This window comes from Accipiter gentilis, chromosome 21 (assembly GCF_929443795.1).
Source record: "Accipiter gentilis chromosome 21, bAccGen1.1, whole genome shotgun sequence".
Classification (NCBI taxonomy): Eukaryota; Metazoa; Chordata; class Aves; order Accipitriformes; family Accipitridae; genus Astur; species Astur gentilis.
The window spans coordinates 16,535,747-16,560,406 of NC_064900.1; the positions used below are offsets into that span (position 1 = coordinate 16,535,747).

Consider the following 24,660-nt stretch of genomic DNA (forward strand, 5'->3'; position numbering starts at 1 on the left):
GTTAGTTGGTGTGAGGGTCCGCACTGGCAGGGCGGTAGCACGGCACTCACAGCCAGCTCCTGTTGGACCCTGTGCCGGGCGGCGTGCAGTGAGGGGAGGATGCTGAGCCTGCAGGGTTGACCACAGAGGTACTTGTGGGACTTGGCAGGCCTTGTCAAGCCTTTGGGTTTCGCCCAGCACCAGGGCTGTGACAGTCTGTTTGCGCCGGGGCAGGGTGCCTTTGGTAGCAGCATTTTGCTCAGTGCTCACCGCTCCCCTTTTGTCATCTCAGATCCCACCTTGCAGGTGGACACAGCCACCGCCAACCTCACAGTGCAGGAGAAGGAGTCCTTCCCGCTGGACTGCAGCATTCTGTCCCGCTCCAGCCCAGAGTCCCACTTTGCGGTGACGTGGTACAACCTGCGGGCTAAAGAGGCGGGCAGCCGCGCGGAGGAGGACGAGGAAGAGGAGGAGGAGAGGGAGGCGGTGCTGAGCGTGGGCCCCGATGCCGTCTTCAGCCCCGAGGCCGGTCGCTGGGAGGGCCGCCTGCGCTTCCAGAGGCTCTCGGCGGTGCTTTTCCGGCTGACGGTGCTGCAGGCTGGCGGTGCTGACACCGGCAACTACTCGTGCCACGTGGAGGAGTGGCTGGCGGACCCCAACGGCCTGTGGTACCGGCTGGCAGAAGAGGAGTCAGGGACAGTCGCCGTTCACGTGCAGGATGCAGGTGAGAAGAGGCGATGACCCTCTTGGGGGCATGGCCCTGGCATCCCCTGCGTCTTTGGTTCAACCAAGATAAAAGGCCGAGTTGAGTGGGACTAGGTCTCGCCTGCGCCAGGGCAAGTCTGTGGTGCCGGCGCTTTTCCAGCCAGCTTGATGGCTTGTAGCCCAGCTCTTGCTTGGGCTTGAGCATCCACGCTGCACTTAGCTCTGTGCCGGGGCTGCCCACCCCACAGCACTTACTGGCTGCTGTGTCTGGAGTCAGTGGGGGCGGACATTGCCCCCTACTGGGGTTTAACCTTCCCATTTGGGAAACACCCTGGAAGTTGGCTTAGCTCTGCACAAGGGTGCAGGCTGTGGCACAAGGGTCTCCTCCCAGCAGCTCTTGAACACATCGGATGGTTTAGAGGCCCCAGAGATGACAGAGGTGATGAGAGTTTTGTGGGCCCTTAAGGGAGATGCCCTGGGGTGCTGCCTACGTGTACCACCGCTGAGGGAATCAACGTTTTGCGAGGCTTCCCCACTTTATAAATAGATACCGAAAAATCTGTACCAGAGAGGACTCTCTCTAGCACTCTTGAAACTCTTGGGGGGATAAAGCCAAAACATGCCCTGCAATAACTTTCTTCTGCTGCTCTGTTTTCCGATACTGGTATTTTTCTCAGTGCCCCACCTCCTGCATTGATACAGATCAATAAGCATCTGGTTTTGTGTGTTTCCAAAGAAGTTTGTAGGCCCTGCGTTGCAGAGAAGCCATGAAATGTGACTGTCCTGTGTCTCTTTCCAGGCTCCACCCTGCAGTCTGTCATCTGCTCCAACGACGCCCTCTTCTATTTTGTGTTCTTCTACCCCTTCCCCATCTTTGGCATCTTGATCATCACCATCCTCCTGGTGCGGTTCAAGAGCCGAAACTCCGGCAAGAACTCGGAGGGCAAGAACGGGGTCCCCTTGCTGTGGATCAAAGAGCCTCACCTCAACTACTCTCCCACTTGCCTTGAGCCGCCAGTCCTCAGCATCCACCCAGGAACCATGGACTAAAGAGGCAGAAGCACCTGGGGGGATGTGCAGCAAGAGAGAGAAGCAGAGACGCACCAGGAACCCGGAGAAACAGAGTGGGTTTTGTTGTTCTTGTTTCATTTCTTTCAATGTCTGTGCTCTGACATGGCAGCTGAGCTCTGCGGAGCACCCAGCCAGCGGAGATGGGAAAGTCCGAGGCTTCCTCCAGCACCTGTGGGAACGCATCCCCTCACCCCAATGGACAGAGGGTCCCTGCGCTTGCTGTATATAGCAGATGTTCCTCTTGGATTAATTTTGCTCCCATCAGTTGCTGTCTTTTGGGCCATTACTTTTTTGTTGTCATTTCTTTTTCGGTCACTCAAAGAACTGTAGGCTTCCCCCGCCCTCCACACAGTGAGGTGTTCCCAGGGGGTGTTTGGTCCTGGGACAATCTCTTTGGAAGTAAATGTTATGAGTTTTCCAAAACAGACTGGTTTTCCTCCTCGGACTCGGTGCCACGGTGAAGAAGGTCCTTTCCCGAGGTGTGCTGAGCTAGCTCCTCCCTCTTCCAAAACAGATAAAGCTAGGTCCACCTCTAGAGGGGCTAGCTGGGCTATCGGGAGGTCCACCTCAAAGACTGGCTGTAGCCTCAGCATCTTCTTGCCTCCATCTTACTGTTCTTTCAGGAGGGAGCAATTCACCTTTTGGGAACGTTCACAGGTCTTGGAGAGACTGAATATTTGGTGCGCTTGCGGTCAGGACAAAAGCAATTTAGTTTGTCTCCAGGAACTGAAGGGGGGGGATGGAGGGAGGACACCTGAAAGCCCTGACTTTGTTGGTAGCAAAGAGGGTCCTTGTACAGTCCAGCTTACCAGAGTCGTGCTCCTCCCTGGTGTCCATGCTGCCACCTCTGATGAGGCGGGTTCCCTCTGTGCCCCAGTCGTGTGGGGACGGATGGCTGGATCCAGTCTCTGAAGACTTCAACATGACCAAAGTAATGACTCTAGGAAGGGGAAAAGGGGAAGCTCCATGGGTTGGGTTCACGGCCCCTGGATGGTTCAGCCAGGGTTCAAGCCCAGTTACAGGCATGCCACGCAGCGGGGACATGCAGTTCACCACCGTGTGTCACGGGTTTCCCTGAGGCTTGCACTACTTCCCAGCGCGAGCTTGGACAAGGCAAGGAGCCTGCACCGCATCGGCACCCTGGGGGCTTCCCTGCCCCCATGGACCAAGAGAAATCTTCCCCTGCGTGTGTTCGTGCATCTGCTGGTTTTCGTTTCTGGGACTTTAGGAGGAGAAACCATTTCTCCATAAGCTCCCCCTCCTGGCAAAGTCACCTGCTCTTGTCCTAGGCAGTCGCTGTGGCAGGAAATGCTGTTCTTTCTGTGAAAGATATGGCTCTTGTGAACCAAACCAGGGCTCTAGCCGTGTGGAGCACCTGAGCTCCCATACCCCGTAATGCCAAGTACCCCTGCCCTGTCCTGTGGAGGAAACCGCCTCCTCCCCCATACGCCCTAAGCGTTATGTCTGGCGGAAGAAAATATTTGCCAAAAATGGCCTTTTGTTGTCTTCCTTGATGTCTTCCTGGCAAATCCGGCCATTTGTTTTTTGCAGCATGGCTGAAGCCAACAGGGGTGGATGGATGGGCACAGCTGCAAGACCACCCCACCTTGTGTGAGAGAGGTGCCATACCCACAGCCACCATCCTTTTCAGGAGGGTTGGACTGCTCTTTGTGAAGAGAAGGGGACCTCAGCAGATGCTCTGTAGCACTTGTCAGTTAGACCCTGATGCCTTGATGTTTCAGAGGTGGCAAAGCCTCAGGTGGGAGATCTGCACCGCGCATCCTCTCCCACTTGGGAGAGGACCCACATGGCCACAGACCATCCCGTGCCAGGGTGTTCGAAGTCAGCCACCTCTGCTTCTCCACCAGAACGGCATTGGTTTCTTCTTCCGCTGGGAAGCCCAAATTTTACTCCTCCCTCTGCAAAGTCTGCCTCCTTGGAACATGACTGCTTACTGGCCCCAGCATATGCATAATATCACACTCCTATATATATATATATGTATCAGACACCCACACACTTGTCTTCCCATTCTGGATAAGGCGTCTGCAAAGAGAGGAGTGTGATGAGAAGTGAATGGGAATGAAGAACCTAGGTGCAAAGAGCAGCAACTGCAGCCAGTGGGTATTGTTTCGTAAATGTAGTATCTCCTGTACATACTGCTCCCGGGCAGGAACTGCAACTCATTTCAGCTTTAAAGGAAAAAAGAGAAAATGAAGTCAGTGGGAGCCGTTCTTTCCTGGGAGAGTACTGTGCTGCATACAAGCCAATTCCTTCTCAACAGTGTGTCTGCCCGACAGCAGGGTTCTGCTGGATGGCTGTCTCATGGCCCCCTCCCCCTGGCTGGAACGGGTCTCTTCCCAGCCCAGCGGTTCCTACGCTGAGCCCAGGCTTTTCCGGGAAGTCTCCCCCACGGTGGTCCCTGAATCTACCTTGCCGGTGACATTTCTCCATTGCTCTGGCGTGTTGCCCAGTCTCAAACTTCTGTTTTTATAAGGCAGACTCTTCCTGTAATGAGTTTTAACACGAAGCTTTTCAAACCACTCTCTCTGCTGTAACTTTCTGTAACAAACCCAAGAAGAGAGACACCCTATCCATGCATGATGTGGAAAAATGTTTGGGATTTTTTTTTAAAAAAAAACACAACAAAAACTTTGTACTATGTTGCACTAAAACATGTTTTATACAACACACCTGAGAGCTGTAGTAAACTGTGTTGAAATTGTGAATCCTATTGCTGCTGGTTTTTGTCAGATTTGGGCTTTCATTATGCTTTTATGTGCACTCCCTGCATAAAGGTGTGCTGAACTCCCATGTTTAGGCAGCCTCTCTGACCACCCCTGTTCCCTGATGCATTAACTCTCCTCCCGGCCCAGTAGCGCATCTCCTCTCTCGCAGGCTGGAGCTTGCAGACACCTTGCACCCTCTGGCTCTTCACACTTCTCCTTCCCATCCCTCAATTCATCCCATAATAGAACATAACATTTAAGAGAGGCATGTCAGGTCTATTTATTGAATGGGATACACCGTTCTTGAAATTGCTCTGGAAATAGTAAGGAAGTACTTCGCTGTGTCGTAGTCTGGATTTGAAGAAAAAACACTTTATGGAATGATCCATAGCAAATGGTAAGCAAATGATCTTTAGTAACCTTGATGTAAGCAGAAGAATATAGTTCACTACAGAAGTTGCTTAAGTTGATGTAAAATGCAACCTGTTAATTCTCATTACCCACTTATACCTTGAATAATGGTTTGGTCAGTAGTCTTGAACTCCCACATTGACTGAAATAGGGAAGTAGCGCGATACATTCTTACCTGTATAGCAAAAGTGCTGTGACATTGTGCAAGATGCACTGCTGACACAGCTGTAAGGTTGGGCTTGGGGTTCTTTCCACATTGATTTAAAACAAAAAATATCCTTTGCTAAAATAATTGTATGAGAAAACTCTGTTGTCCCCAGACGCAGCTGTTTGCCCCCTGCCCCGCTGCCCCCAGGAGGTCAATCTGCTATAGCCCCTGTGCTAAAGAGCAGAGGTTTTAGCTCTACAAATGCTCAGTCCTATATGGCAAGCGGTGTCCCTGGCATTCCCTGTTGACAGTACCAGGCAGTGAGCAGGTTTGCTGGGAGGTATCGCTGCCAGCCCATGTACAATCCCTGCAGTCAGGCATGCATCCCTGACCCCCTCTGGCATGCTCTTAAGGGCAGGATCCTGGCTTGGGGCAGCTTGAGTGGGTTTTGCTGCCTGTGCTGCTGCTGGAGCATGGCTAGCAATGCTGCAGTGGGTGCTCCTGCTCCTTTCGAGGCCCAGACAATGTGCAGCCGCCAAGCAGCAGAGGAGGGATGTCTCAGGGCTTGGCTGCTTGAGGGACCATTGTGTGCTCCCATCAAACCACCTCGTAACTGCTCCCCCCCACCCACAAACCCCTAACTGCTAGCTCTGAAATGGCCTCCCTGGTGAAGCCAACACACACAAACAGAAAAAGGAGGTCTGGCTCTGGCTTACGTTTGTAAGCCAGTGGGTTCGCAAACTGACTTTGCAAAACCTTGAGTGAACCAGGAGCGACAGGTGTGGTAAGCGCGCCCCTGGGGGGCCCTGCCACCCCCCTGCCTAGGTGATGTTGTACAAGTCCTTGGCCACCTGCTCCAGGCGGTCCCTGTACTCCAGGTGGGCATAGAGGGAGGCAGGGACCCCCCGGAAGCCGTGCATGGCCCCCCACCAGCAAGCCGCAATGGTGGCAGTGGAGTCGCTGTCCCCGCCGTGGAAGAAAGCCCGGTGAGCCAGCTCTTCCCAGGAGTCCCCTGCGCCCAGCAGTGCATCGTAGGCGATCATGGGGGCGTCGTGCCCGCTGCTGCCCCCCCAGCCGTCGTAGCTGAGGGAGGTGTAGAACGAGTCTCTCTCTTCCACGCCATACTTGGGAGGGAAGGTGGGTGGAGAGACCCCGTCTGATATGCCTCTCTCCGCCAGGTATTTTTCCCATTGCTCTTCAAAGTAATGCCTGCAAAACAGGAGACGGGATGGAGGGGCTGTAAGAGGTATCCCATGGCAGAAGCATATACCCGAGCTGTCCGCAGACACGCCGGGTGCCAGCTGAAAACATGCCACATCAAAAGCTCGGAGAGATGGCTCGACAAAATGGTAGGTGTCTCCCATTTGTCAAACTACGGACATGATTTACAGTAAGAGGCACAAGGACGTGTTTCAGTGAGTTAGATTTCCCCTCCCTCCAGCCACATGGGAGAAGGCAGCCCAGCACCTGCTGCTGTCGCACTGCACAGGAATCACAAGGCTCAGAGCGAGAACTGAGTCATCCTCCCAAATTCAGAGTACCTCTACCCCTGTCTCTTTGTGCCCCTGTGCACAGAGCCTCACTGAATCTGCAGCCAGATTTGGTTATAACTTTCAAACTGAGCTCAGCCCTAAGCCTGGTGCTGTTTCCCAGCCCTGCTTCCCATCTTTCATCAGGTCACAGTTGCTTGAGATGACAAGTCTAGGTACCTCATAATGGATCCAAAAAATGTTACAACTACATGACCCAAACACAGTTTGCCTCTTTTTTTTTCTTCTAAATAAGTTTGAGGTATTTTTCCCCTGGGGGACTTCAAAGACTTTCTGAACTGATTCGATCCCATAGCAGGCATGTGCTGCTCTAGAAGTTTACCAAAATGTGATTACTGAAGCTTAAGTATAAACAGAGCTCACCCTCTTGTACGTGAGGTTTATTTTAACAAAACCCAGTGCTGGGAGTGCAGCTCACCATTGCCCCATGTTCTCCTCCACGAAGAAGCCAGTGTCCCGCACATAGGCTTTTGCCCGTGGCAGCACCTCCAGCAGCCCCTTCCCCCAGGCTGGGGGGGGCACGCCGTTCACTGCAAAAGCCGTGAAGAGGGCCGAAGCCAGGGACCCCAGGTAACCAGTGGGATGGTGGTGGGTCATTCGGCCGCTCTCAATGCTGACTTGTACTAGGGTGTCCAGCTCAGCGCGGTGACAGAAACGCAGCCCAATGCACATGGAGCGCATGGCGGCCCCGCAGCCTCCTGCCCGTGGGCTGAACGGGATCCTCCAGCCGTCTGGCCGCTCCGGATCCAGCTTCAGCACATTTTCCTTACACATGGCACCTGGAGAGGAGCGGCAGAGCCCAAGAAAGAAAAGAAATAAATAGAAACATGCATCAGTAGGAGATAGGGTCACATAGCTTGAGAACCAAGAAAAGACAGGCAAGGTAATGGGGAAGGAAGCATTACTCTGCATAAGGGATATGAGCTTCCCTTTAAAAGCGTCAGTTGTCTGCTCACATACGTATCCTGCCTTAAGTTGCTGGTGCATCCTGCATACTCCCAAGTAGACCTGAAAATTCCTGGTTTTGAAAATAATTTAGACGTCTAGAGGGGGTAAGAAACACTCCACTGCTGATTTATTTACATTGTTTATATTTACATTTCATTATATTTATTTAATAACTTACTTACAAAATATATATACTATATATATTAGGTATATTATGTACACATCTATCTAGATAGACAGATATATAAATAGAACCAAAAGGAGGTTTGGAGGATCTCTGACCCAAGGCAAGGCTAAGTACCTCCACTTTTTTAGTTGTTTAGCCTCTTTACACAACATTTAAAGGCAGAGACCCCACAAGCTCCCCAGGAATCTTTCGCACTGCCTCACCGATAGGAAATGTTTTCCAGATCTCCCTTGCTGCAGTTCAAGTTTATCAAAAAGCAATGAATGTAGTTATCTCCCTCACCACAACATGTCTGCATAACTGGCTTTACTACTGTACTCCTCTTCAGTAAGCTGAAGAACCAGTGTACTAGGTGAGACCAAAGGTTTGTCCCGCCTACCAGCTCGTCTTCAAACACAGCCACTCACACAGAACTACAAAAATACTATAAAAAAGGAGATAAGTACAATATTTCCCCAAGAGGGCCCGCCTGGCTTCCAGCAGACAGAGGAGCACAGCCTGCCTGAACCAGAAGATGGATCCAAAGTGGTGTGTTCAATAAGCCCCAGCAGACCTAGCCACCATGAGCTGTTCTCCTTAGCTTGAATCCATGCATGCCTTCAGACTCCCTGTACATCCCATGGTAGCCATGATTTTGTTATGCAAAGCATTTCCTTTTGTTTTAAACTGCCATTTGACAATTTTCTTAAATTCCCCTCTAACTGTTACATGACAAGAAATAATGACTTTTCATGCTCCACTCAATTCAAGATTGTATATACTTTGTCCCTCAGTTTTCTCCTGCTCTGAGCTGACACCCTAGTCCGATTTTGCCTCACTACTGGTGGGAAGCCACACCATAACTCCCCCATGCCCACCTCCATCTCTTTCATAGTTCTGCTGTTTACTTTTTAAAGAAAATACTCCGCTTCTTCCAGTGCTGCTGCTTCAGAAATTCACTTGTTAGTCCAGCACATTCATAGGATAAAGCCATCTCCACACACACAACCAAATTTCAGAGCCCAGCCAGCTTCCCCAGCTAAGACCGTGAAACATGTTTTTAGAGCTACGCCCAAATGCTTGTGTGCAAGGAAGAGGTAACAGGTTTGAAACATTAAATTATCTTTGATTCTCTTCTCCCTTGCCTTTTTCTCCTAGTCTTCTGTCCTGGCCAAATCTGAAATAGTTCTTTTCCAGCAAGAAAGATAAATCAAGGGCAGGTTTCAAGCAACTTCATATAAGTTTTAATGTGTTGGACAATGGCAAAAGTGGACTCAAAAGACTAGTCTTCTAACCACAACGTGCCCAGTCCTCTCTGACACATAAGGTAACAGCAGCAGTTGGTATCTTCACACACCCAAAATTAGACCATTGCTCCTGTACTTTGCTGCCTAACTGGGACAGGTAGCTGATAAACTTGCAGATGCTCTGTTACTTTGAAAGTCAAACTAAATACAATCGAGTAGCAAGCAAGAAGCCTGGTCAAGAAACTTCACCTAATTCTACAATTCAATTACCTTTGGTGCAATTCAATCACCATGTTCTGGGACCTTGCTAATCGCAGCTAGGTACTGCACTAAGTACTCTGCAGAGCTCTTCACTTCTGTACTTTCACGTATATGCTTGGCAGTAGGATTTGGTATATGGCAGTCTATTTGACCTGCACATGGCATTTATAGCACCCTTATAACTGAAATACCTCCATATCCAAGCACAGCTTTAAGACTGGCTTCTGGACATATGCTAAAAATAAATAATGGCTGGCTGCTGCCAGGAATAAGCTCACGTGCTGGTCTAAGTGTCCTCAGTGTCTTTCTTTTCCAACAGTGTTGTTACATTATAGGCTTATTGGATCAGTGCAGGTTACAGCCCTCCGTGCAGTGTGAACAAGTGGACCAGCTCCCCATGAATGGTTGTCTCAGGCTGAAAAAGCAGCTCAGTCCTGTAGCTGTGGGGCTATTTGCCCTGCATAAGCCTGTCACTGAAATCAACTTTGAGAATGGAAATGACCTATGCAAGTCTCCCGCACTGGAAAAAATGAGTTGCGATCAGCGCAGGCCACAATGTCAGGCCACTTTAGTTCCTCTGAATTGCCTACAGTTTAACCCAGGCATGAACCAGACCTGCTATTTCACCAGCTTCCTCCATGCATGCTGTGCTGGCACACCATCTGCTCGCCACTGTCACACCCTTCCCAGTAGATGAGACTTGCTGGTTTTGCGGTGCCACACAGCCAGCCAACTGCTGGATCTATCCACATGTTCCTTACGTATCCTTCTTCCCAGTGATTTACAGAGTGAAAATTGCAGGGCCACGTTTCTCTGCTGGAAGAAGCAGCAGGCAGAGCATTTGGTCTAGGCAGCACCGGGCTCTGTGAGGACTGATTGCCACCAACCTCTAACTGAACTGCCTGGGAGTTTGTTTTTGTGATGCCTCAAAGCGGGAATGTGTTCAGGCCTCTAAATCTGCTCTTCATGTAGTTTATTAATTCAGCGCTGGCTGCTACGTATCAAAATCATTAAGAGGGATACCAGTGTAATTTCCAACTTCATGATGATTAATAGAAAATTGAGGCATTTTTTCAAAAATCTGACTATACTAAGCATTGCACTTACGACCTCTAACAGGACATTAAAAACAACTTAAACAAAGCTACATTTTTAAAAAGCTGTGCTGATTACCCTATTCATATGTTCCTGGTAAAACAGACCTTCTGCCAGGAAGACAAGGGGAAGGGGAGAGAGCAAAGAGAGTAAGGTAGCTTAAAATCAAAATTTGCATAACAAAAGCAAAACGAACTCAGTAATCTTGCTGGAACTTTGAGAAAGACATTTCTGCAGGACATGTTTGGGCAGATTGAGACCAGGCAACTCAGTCCTTGATAAAAAGTGAGATTGTTCTTGCATTAACTGTAGTCAAAAGAAAATGAGGAAGATGACAAGGCTTAAACTGTAAAGAAAGACTGGTTATTCTGCAATACAATTTGCTTGCAGCTTTAAGTCTGTGCATGTTACTTTAGGAGATGACTACTGATAACCTGCAAATGGAAAAAATTGTGTAAAACAGTATACAACAGCTAAGACTTGTGATTTATGTAGTATTACAAGTTTTATCCTCATGCTTCTAAACAGTTAAAATACTAAAACATTTGAAAGCTGATTTAGGAAGACTAACCTGAAATCATGTTGTCAGGTCATTTTTTTAAAAACAGGTTTAAAAAAACCAAAAACTGGTGTAGGAGTTTTTGAATCAGGAAGTTCTGATTTGGAAATCTACCAAATCCTGGTTAGGAATCCTTTGTAGTAAGAGTAAGAAACTAAAAGTAACCTGAGGAGGGTACTGGTCTAAGGAAAGAATACAAGCAAAAAGCAGTGCGTGAAGAAAGACAACCTGAAAAAGCTTCAAGCACAACTGGATGCTATTTCTGGAATAGGCTTCCACCCCACTTTCTTAGACTCTTAATGAGCACAGATAATAACAGTTGTTTGGGATCAATCAACACACATTTAAAAAAGTGAGTTAAAACGACCACATAGTGGTAAATAATTCCACATGAAGAGAACTTGGACTGAAAGACAAGAGTTCCGAAGCAGAAGGTTTCCTGGAGAGCTGTGGAGGCAGATGTAGTTGTACCATGAAAAAAGAAGTATGTCCATGCTTGTGTCCCTTAATTAATTGGCTTCGTTATCTGCAAAGAACAATGAATTTTTGGGGCTGTAGCACATCACAAATAGCAATAATGGATGTAGGGATGAACCTGCCATTGAATTAAAACAGTGAGTTCTCTCCTGGGGCTGCATACTTGAGGGACCCTGCTGTGGCCATCTGATGACTCATAACATTGTGGGAATCCCTTTGTTACTGTGGGTTTTGGTTTTCAGGCCTGGACTCCCTTGTGTGGGTGAGCAATGTGACTTTCCCCCACTGTTCTGGGGGAATCTCTTCTCTGTTGGGTGAAAGCTGCAGCAGCAACTTTCCATTCTCAACCTTAAGGGCTGCAATTCCCCAGTGAGTACTTACTTTGGCCAGAACAGCATCACCTTGGGTTATGTTCTCAGTTAAAATCCATTTACTCTGAATGGCTGAAAGAAATCATTGACATGCAACTTCTATCATTAAGATTTATCAATATAGCATGGAGACTCCAGGCTGCAGGCAGCTTTTCAGGATGTGGATTAGGTATTCCCTTTGGTAGTATGTCAGTGGGCATTAAACTGTTAAGTGTCAGTATTTAAGCTCTCCAGAGCTGAGTGCCTTTCCTGCAGCTGCAGCAGAAACACTCCAGGACACTGTTGCAAGAGCATCCCCAACAGACTTCAATTTTTTCCATGTTACTTTCCCCACTTCCCCCAAAATGTTACAAGTGTCCATGGAAGTTGCATTTCTTAGTTTACCTAGGTAACTTGACCTTTCCTTGTCACTCCGATTAGTGTCCATAGCAAATTTACTTTAAAATTCTTCACTTCTAAATGGGAACTCCTTTGGAGCATATTGCAGCTCAGTTACTCACAGGACTGCAGCAGGTGTGCTATTAGCCTTAGCTATTAATTACTAACATTTAAATTTTGGGTTCTTCTCCTTTTCATCTCAGCTTTTAGTCACCACACTTAGATAGCTGAGGCAAAAATAGCTTCCAGGTGCTGCCTTACTGCCAGCTGTGGTTAGTCCACCTTGGCAGACCCCATCAGCTGGTGGAACTATAAGATGGTCCATTGCCAAAACAGCAGCAAGTCTCTCGGAAGTTTAACCTGCTGACTTCTGCTATCCTGGCAAGCATCGTTACCCCTTCCTAAATATTTTATTAATTAGGCTACTCCAACAACTGAGACTATCTGTGTTAAAGAATACTGATAGTTTAGTTCTTCACAGGAGGAAGAAGGTAGGAATTCACTGTGGAAAGGTAAGCAGAATAAATTCCTGCTCAAGTTTCCAACCTGGTTTACCTTGGAAATGCACAGCCCTGTCACACTACACTCAGTGGCCCTAAGAGAGCAATGCAGGATTTGGCCTTTCCCATGTTTAATGTCAAGCCAGAAAATTCCTTATATATTCTGGCCACTCCAGATAGGCATGTCTAGGCAATTTCTTTTCGATGTATAGGCTTTGCATAGGATTGCTGAATCTAAGTGTTTCCTGAATACTTCATGCTGCCTGCACTAGTCAAATTAGAGGCCCAGCCTCAGCAGGTCCAATTTAAGTTTAATTCAAGCATCCGGAAGAGGCTGGGCCATAAGCGCAGAGACAGACGGGGTCCTCAGGGAAGAGTTGGGTCAGCAGGCCTGGGTGAACTAGGAACTACAGGAATATGTCGTATACAGCTTGGCTGCTGCAGCCTGCCAAGTGCCTTTCCTGAATACTGTGACACACTGCCAGTCCCAGCTGCCTGTGACGCAAACTCAGCACCATTGTGTCTATGCAGAGAAAAGAGAGATGATGGAAGTACAGAGTTCAGAAAAGGCAATTGTGGCCTGACTGTCCTGTCACAGAAAGTAGACATGCAGAGCTAGCCAGAAGTAGACTTGGGGTTTAATAAACTTAATTATTCCAAGCAAGGATCTTTGTTCCTTCAAATGTATGTGTAATTTACTGCATTTCCTACGAGAAGTTCTGTATTAATTCTCTGTTTAAATGTGTTGCTTTAACACAGCATCTTAGGGTGTGCATTATACATGGTTGAATTTGCTTTTTTCATCCACTGAGTGTAGGAAAAGGCACATCCCCAGCACAAATGCCAGCACCTTCCCCCAAGTTCAAGGCCAGGCCTCAAACATGCCTGTAAGAATGTTTTGTAAATGTGGGCGAAACAGTATCTTTTTCATCTAGTTCAGAGAAGCCCAAACCACTTCAGCTTGCCTTATTCTGTTCTCTTTAGTTCATCCTGAAACAGGTACTGGGTGTGGAAAACTTTTGCCGTTACATGAAATACAGTTAACACTATAAAGGGGCAAAAGCAGAGCCAGGGCCTCAGCAACAAGCTGCAGGAAAGGGAGAGATGTTAGTGAGAGGACAGCCCTGCCCAGACAGTATTACAGAGGGGTTACCTGGAGCTCGGCCTTTCATGTCATTCATGCACTCCTTGTAGTTCTTTGCAATCAGGGAATAGAGATGTGCTAAACTTGGGTTTTTCCCAGCAGCTACCAGGGCTTCGGCCGTGGCCAAATGCATCACTGTATCATCGCTGACTTTCCAACCCTGGATGCTGAAGTTGCCGAGTCCCCCCATCTCCGCCAGCTCCTTGTGGATGGCTGGGCCACTCTGCAGGAACTCCCATCGCCCATTGTAATAGCCCAGCGTGTCACCAACTGCGCTCAGCACCATCGACGCCACATAGTTTTCCATTGCCTTAGGACACAATTTTTGCCCCAGGACTGCTTCAATGCAGAAAACGCTGTGAAAGAAAAGACAGGGAGATTGAAAATAGAATCTTTCCCAGCTCAGTACGAGCCTCTACTGCAAAGCTCCAGCACGCTGGATACCCAGCCTAGCACCTGCGCCTCCCTCAGACGATGTATTTCCTCAAAGCACGTGCTTCCCTGTGGACCCCTGGCCACGTGCACCCATCGGTGGGTAAGGGCATGGCAGCTCTCGGGCAGCCCAGCCCTGGGCCGGGGCAGCCGGCCACCTCCTCCACCCAGGAGGACGCTGCACATCGCGGCCGGGTCACGGACCAACAAGCAAGGGCAGGACTGCAGAAACGTGTGCAGGTTACGTGACCGTACCCACGTTCACCACATTTTTGAGCGCAGCACGAGCAAGGTTAGATCAGCTCCCAGCAGCTTTCGTACCCTGGGGATAACGTGAGGCCGAGCTCGTCTGTTTTCGCAGGGCCTGGCAGAGGCAATAAGCACGGGGGGCCTGGCAGTACTTGGCCTTGCTCCACGGGCCGACTACACCAGCGGGTGCTAGTGCAGGCAGAGCTGGCTGTCCCAGCGGGTACTTTCAGCGATGCCCCCCCAAAAAAAAACCCCCACCCCACGCTCCTCCGCAGGGTTTGCTGCGCCTCACGGCGAGGCCCTCTTGCTCGGGAGAAGCGGAGGCTGGGAAGGATGGCAGGGCTTGCCGAGCCCCAGCCGGGAATCCGCGCCGGCGGCTGAGGCGTCCTCTCCCCGGCCCCAGGGGGTACTTACGCAGCCAGCCCTGCGAGCAGGGGCCGCCGGGGCCTGTCCCTCCTCGGCAGCGGCAGGCGGCTCGCCGGGGACATGCAGCTCGGCGGGGCGTACGCAGGCCTCGGCGGCCGGTGCCCGCCTGAGGCGCCTCCGCCCGGCCGCTCACCCTCCGCGGCCTCCCCCGGGGCGGCGCGACCGGCCCGGCGGCGGAGGCCCCTCCTTGCCGAGCCGGAGCCGGCGCCGGCGCCGGCCCCGCGGAGCTCTCCAGCCGCCGGGCCCGAGGGGGCCGCTCCGGGGGGAGCCCGGGACGTCTCTCGGCGGGCCCCGCTCTCCCCCGCCCGCGGCCGCCCGGTCACGGCCGCGCCGTCCCCTGCGGAGGCGGAGGGTTCGGTCCCCGGGCCGCGGGGCCGGGAGCTGGGGAGGGAGACGGGTGTTTTCTTTCACTGGGGGATTGTCTCGTTCTTGGCACCCTCAGAGGCACGACAGTCAACTCGGAAATGAAGCCGCCGCATGGAAATGAAGCCGCCGCATGGAAATGAACCATTTGATTTGATTTTAAAACAAGTAAAAATGAAAGGCGCTTTCAGCATTTCCCCTGCTTTTTCTGCTGAAACCGTTCACTCGTTGCGTGAGCAGCCCCCCTCCTCCTGGCTGAGCCCCAGCCTGGGTGGGAGCAGGGCCGGGTCTGCAGGCCCCGGTCTGCAGGCCCCGCTCAACATCTGTGCTGGGGGGAGACCTGGGGGGGGGGCTTTCCCCAGCCTCGGTTTTTCTTTCCCCTCCTTTTTCAGCATTCATTCACTGCAGCCTGTGCGGAGCCTCCAGCCTTTACTGGGAGTCTTTGCCTATGCGCCTGCCCCGTCCTTCTGTGTTTTGGGGCTGTGCTCCCCCCACGGCCCCCAGCCTCCTGGTGACCCCAGCCTCTTCCAAAGCAGGACTAGTCTTTGCGATGTCCAGCGGTGCCGCTTTATGTCGCGTCTCGAGGCGCCTGGTGATCCGGTTGCCTTGCTTTATCCTTTATATAAACAATGGTGGTGGTTAGGTGGCCGAGGGCGTGTAGTGAATTCACAAGGAAGGGGCAGCAGCAGGAAGCGGGAGCAAGAAACAGGATTGAGCATGGCTGGGGTTGCATTTTGCAGAGGCCGAACCATTTTACCGACCAGCCATCACTTGACATGCCACACACCAGGTCTCCAGAGCCCCGGTTCACCCCAGAAGGTACCAGCACCTCTTACTTGAAGGGGAAAAAAAAATCCCCCCCCCGTGCCTATGAGAGAAAGCAGTGGTAGTTTTTGAGCTGCAGTCCTGGGGGATTTCAGGGCAATCACAAATGTAGCATTGGGTCAGAGCTGAGTCCCTGGGGAATTTGGGGGCAAGTGAGAGCGGGGGGCTGGAGCGCGGTCCTGGGGGATTTCAGGTAGCTGAGAGCACAGGGCTGCGCGGGAGCATCAGCAAACCCCGGCAGCTGCAGTGGTTTAGTATGCTGTGCCCATTCAGATATCTGCTGCTCCTCTGCACCCCACTGCAAATGTGGAGTCTGAGAAGCATCTGGTAGAGAAAATAGTAAGAGAAAAGGAAGTGGGAAAAGAAGCTGCCAGAGTCTCAGCACTGCCAGCAGTGCCTGCTGACCTTTTCTGCTTCTTTGCTTTGTTTTATTTTATACAGGACAACTCTGAATTTACTCGGCTTGGTGCAGTGCTTAAAAGCAAAGAGGAGTTTTTATCTCCTAAGGTTTTGGCCTGAGAGACGGAAAACCCCTCCGACCTTTGGGTGGCTATCTGTGAGGAGCAGCTTCTGCTGCAGCCTGAAGGGCAGAAGAGCGGAGAGGAAAGTTGCACAATTCCCCAAACGGACAGGAAGATGGGAGAACACCTCTGCATCAGCACAAAATGCCTGTGGCACTGAGATCTTTGGATCTCGTAATTGTTTCCTGGTTCCTGAGCTCTTACAGCTTCCTAAAAACTGAAACCAAGACGTGCAACGCAGTTACGTGACATCTGAAGATGTCACAGAAAAATGTTGAGGGCTCTCCGCTGACAGACAGAGGATGATGAGCCAGCAGCAGGAACCATCAGCAGGAAGCTGCAAACTTGGGGTGGGGCAAGCAGCAGTCTTCAGGCTTGGATGCATGCGTTGATCCCAAAGGGATCTCCTTGTGCGAGTCCCATGGGATGCCCATGAGGTGGGTGAGGAGAGCGCTCTCCGTCAGGGAGCACCTCCAGCTCTGGAGATGGTGCAGGACAACATTGCCCTGACTCACCCCATGGTGTGGGGAGGAGGGCTCCCCCTTTGCAAGAATGACCTTCTGGTGCTGAGCCATGCAAAGAGTTCTTAAAGACTTACCATGTTGCACCTTTCTGGGGTTTTTGTTGTATTTTTTTTTTAATGAAAATTTAGGCTGCGGTGGACCAATGGCCAGGATATGCCTCCTGGAAAGTACCACCTTGGAGCAGCTCACTGACATGCCCCTGCCATGTGTTGGACGCTGTGGTTAGCACTTGCTTAGGCTCAGAATTTTCCTTCATATTCATCTGGAAAAAAAGGGTAATTCTTTCTGACTAAAAAAAATGTGCCTTTCTAGATGAGCCCAGGGTTGAGGGCTCCTATTTGCAGAGGCTGTGAAGGGTAGTATTGCAGCACTGGAGCTATGTACTGGTTTAGACCCTGGGGGACATTGCCTCAGGACTACGAGGCGGTCGGGCCAAGAGCTGGAAGGTGAACATTAAAAATGCACGGTGCACCCTCTTAAACATGGCAGTGCCCCTGTTCTGGATCCTACAGCTGTCCCCAAAATGGGGCTGCATGGGAACATCTAGACTTCTTATTTTTCACTTCTCCTAGTCACCTTCTCTTTGCCCCACAGGTTCAAAGGTGACTTTCCACAGGATCTTCTGGGGCCCTCAACCATGTTAATTTTGGACCAGTGCCAACCCCTTAACAGTCTCTCATTCTTTTAATAGCACTTTTTTCTCTGTAATGACAGCAGGCATTTTTTTGAGTGGGGAATATTTCTGGGCTTACCCTAATTCTCAGTCCCCAGGTGCATGTCTGTCTTTGTCACTGGCCAGTAAATAATAATACGCTGTAACAGGGGCATTCAAAACAGGGGCAGAAAACACCACATGAGGTCTGCTTGGGACCTGGCCAGCAGCGATTGCTGGTGAGGCAGCACTGCATGACCCCACATGCACGTGCAAGGGAAACACTCGCCATTGCAGGATGCTCGGGGCTGCTGCGCTCACTCTGGCTGGATGTCTGCAGCAGGAGATGGGCACCCAGTGGCAGCGGGTGCTTCTGGCTCTGTGATTCCTTCGCCCTAGGCACGGCAGGGCGCTTTCTGCCTTGCTGTGTCTGGCTAACCCTGGTGGGGTGGTGACCCTCGCTTTTTGCCTGACTTCCCGTGGTAATGACGGGGGGGGGGCTTCACCTCCCTCTGTCCTGTCCAGGAAAGCACAGCTGAAAAAGGTGGTGAGAGCCTTGGCTGCAAACACAGCCCATGTTTGGGGTAAAGGCAGTCACAGAGATGCTTTTGCCTAGACATGGGGTCATGCAGGGAGTAGCGAGAGAGGTTTTGAAGGGCTTGGCTGAAGCAAGTTTTAGAGATGACAGCAGAAGAAGTGCCTCTGGGCAACCAACTTGGTTTCAGGGAATACTGGACTTTGGCCTCTTATTCAAGAAAGCATACTTCATTGCAGAAATATCCGCCTTTCTCTCCAGGCTTGCTTCCTTCCACAAACTGTCCTAGAGTGGGCCTGGCTTGCTGCCCAGGGTGAAAGGGAAATGGTGGAAAATGAGTGTGATCTGTTCGTTGTGGCACCTACCACAGCCCTCAGGATGCTTCCAAAAGTCCTCTTTAACACAGATTTAAAAAGAAAAAGTAAAAAATACACCACCACCACCACCCCTGTGACTAACTGCTTCAAATAGCCATAATTCTGCAGGGTAGAAGATAAGCAGGATAATTGCTTTACGACAGAAAGAAGCCTTGCAATGCCAGCTTGGGACAACCAGCAAGGTCAGTGACACAGGGAACATCTCCTGGGTGAGCCGAGAGCTATGATCACCTCTTCCCATGTCTGCATCTAGCAAACTAGGAACTGCAAACTCATCTTTACTGCCCCTCCATTAGGTTTATAGCTGGCATTTTGGCAAACAGGAGTGTGTGGGGACAGGGACCTCCTCAGCAGGCTCCAAGTCCTGCTTTCGAGCCTGGGGACATCAGTGAAGCAATCCCAGCTGGCTCCTGTGGACATGGGGTTTGGCTCGAGCAGTGGATCTGAGGCTCCAGAACTGGCAAGCCGGTTGCTTCTTAATGTAAATCAAGTGACATTTTCATTTTCAGTTGTGTGCCAGCGCTGGCACTGTGCCCCCACCTGCAGGGTGAAGGCATCTTGCGGGCCTGCATTGCTGTCCTTTCTGCCACTTTCTTTCTGTGAGCTTCTAGCAGTTGCGGCCGTGTCCTTTCTGAGCATATCGGGGCAGGGGGACTGCAGGAGCCCATCAGAGGGGCGTCGTGCCTGCAAGCAGAAGGGCCCGTCAAGTCTGCCTTACAAGCACTCTCAACTCACAGCCACTGGCAGGCTAAATTTGGAGGTTCTTGGCACTTGCCAGTTAAGATAAGCCCTAGCGGGATGTGGTGGGTTAAACATGGCCAGCTGCTTGGGGACAACGTTTCATCATGCTACAGGTTTTGAAACAGTGATGCTGTTCCTGCATTGTGGAAGCAGCAATATTTAAAGTGTTGAAAGTGGTTTCTGCTTTGAGAGCAGGTTTCACCTTTCTGTGTGAAAAGATACAGTCCGGGGAATATAACTGCAGTCTGTGCTGTAGAAAAGATGTGTCAGGTGCAAGGAATACGAGTAATAGCTGCAGGAGAGGGAGTTCACCTTCTGGGACAGAAAGCACAGCACATCTTGAAATCCCAGCCATAGCTCTGCTGAGGATCCTAGTGTTGGAACAGCAGCAGATGTGGCCAAACACATGTGGTTCACACAGGCAACACATGCTTCCACACTACAGTGGTGGCAAATTAACTACTGGGCTCCTCCAAAAACTGCTGCTCCTCCTCTTTCCCTCCAGCTTTCCCTCCTCCCAGCTGCATGCATCCACCTCCTGCTATGAAGGTCATCTGCCTGCAGCGTAAAGCCCATTTGGCCCTCAATCCTGCCCAAATAGAGTTAGGTGAAGGTTAGAGGTAGTGTAAAAAATAAGGGTGGGAAAGGAACTAGGCTGGGGAGTAGGGTCTCCTCTTTCTTCTGCCAGCAAGTTGCAAGTATGTTGAAGCTGCCTAAGGAAATCACAGGTTGTGTACAGGCACAAGAGCTAAACTTAAGGGAGGAAGAGCTGGAGGCACTAGCTGAAATCTGGGGAAGCAGGCGGATGGGAATGGTGCTCAGAAATTCCTGTTAGCTTATCGGGGAGCACTTATAGCACCAGGACCTGCCAGGCTGAAGGATGACCTTCCTCAGCTTGAATGACTTAAACTGAGACTAGGCAAAATCCTAGGTATGATAGGTTAGGAAAAGCCCTGTGGTGGCTTTGAGTTATTTGATTGGGTGGTTATTTTCCACCACAGGGATTTCTCTGATGCTGGGTTGTGACCTGAGCCTTCTCTCTTGCCTTTCTTTTCCAGCTATTTCTTCACCAGCTCCCTCTAAAACACTGTTGTTCCTGGGAATGACTCCTACTTTTGGCCATACACTAAAAGAACCAAGGGGCATGAGAATTAGTGGGAAAGGGCTTAGGGACAGCAGAACACGACATTTGAAAGGTTACTTCTGCATTTGTTTCTTCATGAATTGGATTTCAGAGAATTGGGAAGTGCTGGTGTGTGACAGAAGAGGAACATATGAACAAGACCACTGAATGCTCTGTTTTGCCCATTGGTCTGACAAGGCTTAAAAATATCTGCCTGCTTCCTTTCTGTACTTACGCACTTTGCGTGATGCAATTCAATTTGTACATTGCCTTGATGCATGCAGAAGTTCTCCTGGAAAGAGGAGCAGGGAGGTGTTGCAAGGACGTCGACTGCTGGCCTCCCCTCTTCTGGCGTTCACCCTCATCCCGTGCACGTACCCAAACCAACAGGGGAATGAAACCTTTGGAGGAGGCCACCAAAGATACCACTGTGCTGTGGTTAGGCCTCTGGTGTGTTCCCATGATGGCCCTGGTCTGGCAGAAAGGACGGGCAAGCTCTTGACAGCAATCACTAGGCAAAGGAAGCTGCTAACTCTAACACCTCTTGCTCTTAAAACTGAGATAGCATTTGAGATCTGGGAGGTCTGTCACTGATCGGCCAGTGTGTGGCTGCACAAAGATGCAAGACAGTGTAAGAGGATCTGGTTTGGGGAAAAAACCAAACATATTTGATCGGTGATATACGTCAGACCCCATGCTGTCGAAAGTCAGTTGAAAGTTAAGAAAATCACAACTCCGGGAGACAGAGGGAGGTATGGGAATAAGGATGTTGCCTCTCTTGTAGGTCCAATATTGCTGTGGTCCATACGCCCCCGCTGACAGTGGCTCTGCCCTGCTGCTGAGCAGTCACTTCTTCTTGGAGCGAAGGAGAAAAAAACACTTGTGTTTTCATTCTGTATTGAAGACCCCTTCCCTATGCTCCACCCCAAACCCTCAGCAGCAGCAGTGCAGGATGGCTTCTTGTTTGACATGGATGTGACAAGAGCATGAGCTCAGGGGTCAGGCTTTGTGTCAGAGCAGGCATTTGCTGGGTGTAGGAAACGTGTTGGTCTCTGGTCTGTCAAAGCGGCCATCACGCTGGAGTACCTGGGGAGCTGTAAGAGGCAGAGGAGTGTGAGATCTTTTCGCATGCTGTTCAGTCATCTGCTTGCACTGGGACTGGTGCTTGGGAAGCGAAATGTTGCTTATCCCATCCTCGGTCTCCAGAGCCTTCCCATTTTTTTTCCACTGAATATCCCTGACATGCCAGCCACTTTGATGTAACCTAGCCATGCGTGGCTTAAGTTGTCTTGGCTCCGATAAGTGAAACCTGTGAGGCCACGCTTGGACTGACACAAATGTGTCCAGCCATAAACGAGGCTGGTATGAGGAGCTCGTAGGCACCTTCTGCTGTGGCCAGGAAGAAGCAAACCAGAAAAGCTGATTGCGCTCCTTGCTGAAAAGGCAGCGGTTGTATGTGTAGGTGGTGGTAGGGGGAAATGAGGAGCGACATAATCCCCAAGTTCAGGAACTGGCATGTGAAAACAGAGTCCAGTGGTAAGAATTTCTACCAGTGGAGAGGCATGTAGCAAAGGTTGTTGCTATCATTAAGAAACCAAGGCTGGAGAGGTATGTGAGCTGAGATCTCCAAGCAGTCAACTAGCCTGACCTCGGTAAATGGAAAATGAGATAAAGTGCAAAGTAAGTTTACCAAGGCTATCTCATGCCAGGCTATCACAGTAGGTTAATTTTGGTATTTGGTATTTATTGGTATTGGTATTTATTTTGTGTAGACAGAGGACTTAAGAAAGGCAGTCCTTACAGTCCTCCAGGCAAGGCCATTAACCTGGAGAAATAGGGGATTAATCTGAGTGTTGTAAGGATTTACCTAAGGAAAGGATGTTGGGGGTTGTGCCACAAGGGGAGGCAAGCAGGGTGGAAAGAGGTTATTAACAATGCTCCTCACACAGGTGGTCTTGTTTACCCGGCAGGAAAACAAGATCTCATCAGATTTGGTCAGGTTTGAAGGGCTAGTCACCACAGAGATTGCTCAGGCTACAGCACAAGAAGAGCTGATGGCACCAAGGACTGGAATAGGGGAAACGGGATGAAAGTCATCAGCCCAAAGTGCAAGCTTGTGTGTACAGAGAGTAGCTGTAAGATGTTTTGCTCCCAGCTTGTCCCCTGCCATTTGGAAATTATAGAGGAAGGGGAGTTTTGATTGATGATGAGTTCTCACCACAGTGTAGCCAAGAAAAAGAAGATAACCACAGATGAGATCTCCCCACCTTTGGGTGGCCATGGAGGCATGCAGTGCGCACGCAGGGTGGCTCTAGGCAGCCCTGCCAGGCTGACAGAGGACAGGGCAGAGACAGGTTGCACGGAGAGCCCACTATGTGGGGAGAGACCCAAACAGCGTGGCCAGTGCCCAGAGGTGTCCAGGGGCATGGCTGCTAGGTGGGAGAAGTTCCATGGCAGTGACAGCAGGGTGCTGATGCTGGAAAATGCACAGTGCCATGGGGGCAGCGAGTCCAAGCCTGCGCCTCTCCACATGCCTGTTGCAAAGCCACGCTCACCCAACAGGGCTGGTGATGCTGGGTGTCCACTGCTCAGTGTGCTATCTTACCCTGGGGTAGATCTTTCCCTTGGCAGCAGGGACAGGGTTCAGTGCTCAGGAGAGCTCCTCCAGAAATGCTCGCTTCAGACATATTTCCAAAGGCAATCCTAGGGTTGCTGGTAGTGCTTACAACCTTCTAAAGGTCCTCACCATGGTGCAGCCACCTTCTGAAGATTGCAAGCAGCTTCTGAAAACCAGGGCTTGGCTGTGGAATGCCAGAGAGGGAACCTGTGTGTCTATGGGTGCGGGCAGCACACCTGCTGAACAGGCGAAACACACCACCTGTCCTGCAGGATTGCTTTGTCTCTTCTTGTGGATTTTCATGAGCACATTTAGATCTCAGACCTCCCCTCAGTCTTCGCCCTCTCCCAGTGCCCTACGTGGAAGACAAGATACATTGACAAAGGAGCTGAATTCAACAGACGGGCTCACCTGAGCCTCAGAGCAAGTGGATGGTGCTTCTGAAGGAAAGTACAACCAAGGAAAAGGTACCCATGCCCCAGAGGTCTGAGGGTTTCCATCAAAAAAGTGTGATGCTCATGTAAAGGGGGAAGTCCCATGGCTCGCACTTACAGAAAATCATTCCTTTTTTAGGTTCGAAGGGAAAAGAAACAAACCAAAGCTGGACACCACATTTAGGTTTGAGGTTCAAATGTTTTCAGGTTTGGTTCTTGTTTTAGGCTTTGGGGGCTTTTGGTTTTGTTTGTTTTCTCCTGAACTCCCCCTCCTACCTTCAAATGTCAACCTGGCAGGTTTCTGGAATTGAGTCCTTTTGAGCATTGCTTCCTGAAAGCCCTGAATTTGCACTTCCCATGTTGCCATCTGATTTGTGTGTACACTAGAGTGAGATATGTCTGCGGATGCATCAGCAAGGACCGATACATCGCTGTCTCTAAATAAGCAAATCTGCCAAAAAATGTTGTGTTTGGCAAGAAAACTACTCCAACGTGAGGAGTGGCCAGTCCACAGGTTGCCAGCACAACCTTGCTGCAGATGGAGGTTTTGGAGGCTTTCTGTACTGATCCCTCGACTGAGCACATGTAAACTGAAACCAGCTAATGCTTTTTAACACACATATGGGCATATTTTTTCAAAAGGTTGGAAAAAGCAGGGGCCCTGATAATGCTCTTCTGTACCATTGAATTTCTTGTTCTAATGCAGAAACAAGCCAGAGCCCTGTAAGAATATACAGGTACAACCTCACAAGGACAAGGAAAAAAAGCTTCTTATTTTCTTACTGTTAGTCTTAGAAATAGATGTTTCTTTTCTTTTTTTTCTTTTTTTTTTTTCTGGTGGATTTTTTTAATAGATCAGTCTAAACGATACCTGGCATATAAAATTTCATCCCAGCAGTGCTAATGCCTTTAAAAGGAAGCCTAACCACAACCAAAGCAGAGGACAACAATGCCTAGCAGCGCTGATTACAGGTAGTGGTTTTAGGTCTGTTTTTAATGGAGGGTGTAATTCTGCTCTTTGGGCATGACTCCCATTGAAATCAGTGTTGCATTATATATAAAAATCTGTGTCAGAATGGTAGTCACACTTACAAACACTGTG

At 50.1% G+C, this 24,660-nt stretch overlaps 2 protein-coding genes across 5 annotated transcripts in view; one reads left to right on the forward strand and one right to left on the reverse strand.

The window, feature by feature from the left end:
* IGSF3 (immunoglobulin superfamily member 3) overlaps positions 1-4,446 on the forward strand; it is a 101,635-nt gene extending 97,189 nt beyond the window's left edge. For all 3 annotated transcript variants that reach the window (XM_049824524.1, XM_049824525.1, XM_049824527.1), the window contains 2 exons: positions 272-703; positions 1,484-4,446. In XM_049824524.1, coding sequence (XP_049680481.1) covers positions 272-703; positions 1,484-1,734 — 683 coding nt within the window. In that variant the 3' untranslated portion in view covers positions 1,735-4,446. The remainder of the gene's footprint in view (positions 1-271; positions 704-1,483) is intronic.
* A 145-nt stretch (positions 4,447-4,591) lies between these two features.
* Positions 4,592-15,322, reverse strand: ADPRH (ADP-ribosylarginine hydrolase). Of its 2 annotated transcripts, none has more exons than XM_049824531.1 (4): positions 14,835-15,322; positions 13,749-14,095; positions 7,012-7,372; positions 4,592-6,252 (listed from the first exon to the last, which is right to left on the reverse strand). In XM_049824531.1, the coding sequence occupies exons 1-4, from the start codon at positions 14,906-14,908 to the stop codon at positions 5,865-5,867; spliced, it is 1,170 nt and encodes a 389-aa protein (XP_049680488.1). In that variant the 5' UTR covers positions 14,909-15,322; the 3' UTR covers positions 4,592-5,864. The 2 variants fall into 2 exon arrangements, with proteins under 2 accessions (XP_049680488.1, XP_049680489.1); XM_049824532.1 differs by lacking the exon at positions 14,835-15,322 and adding an exon at positions 14,493-14,591.
* Between the last annotated feature and the right edge of the window lie 9,338 nt (positions 15,323-24,660).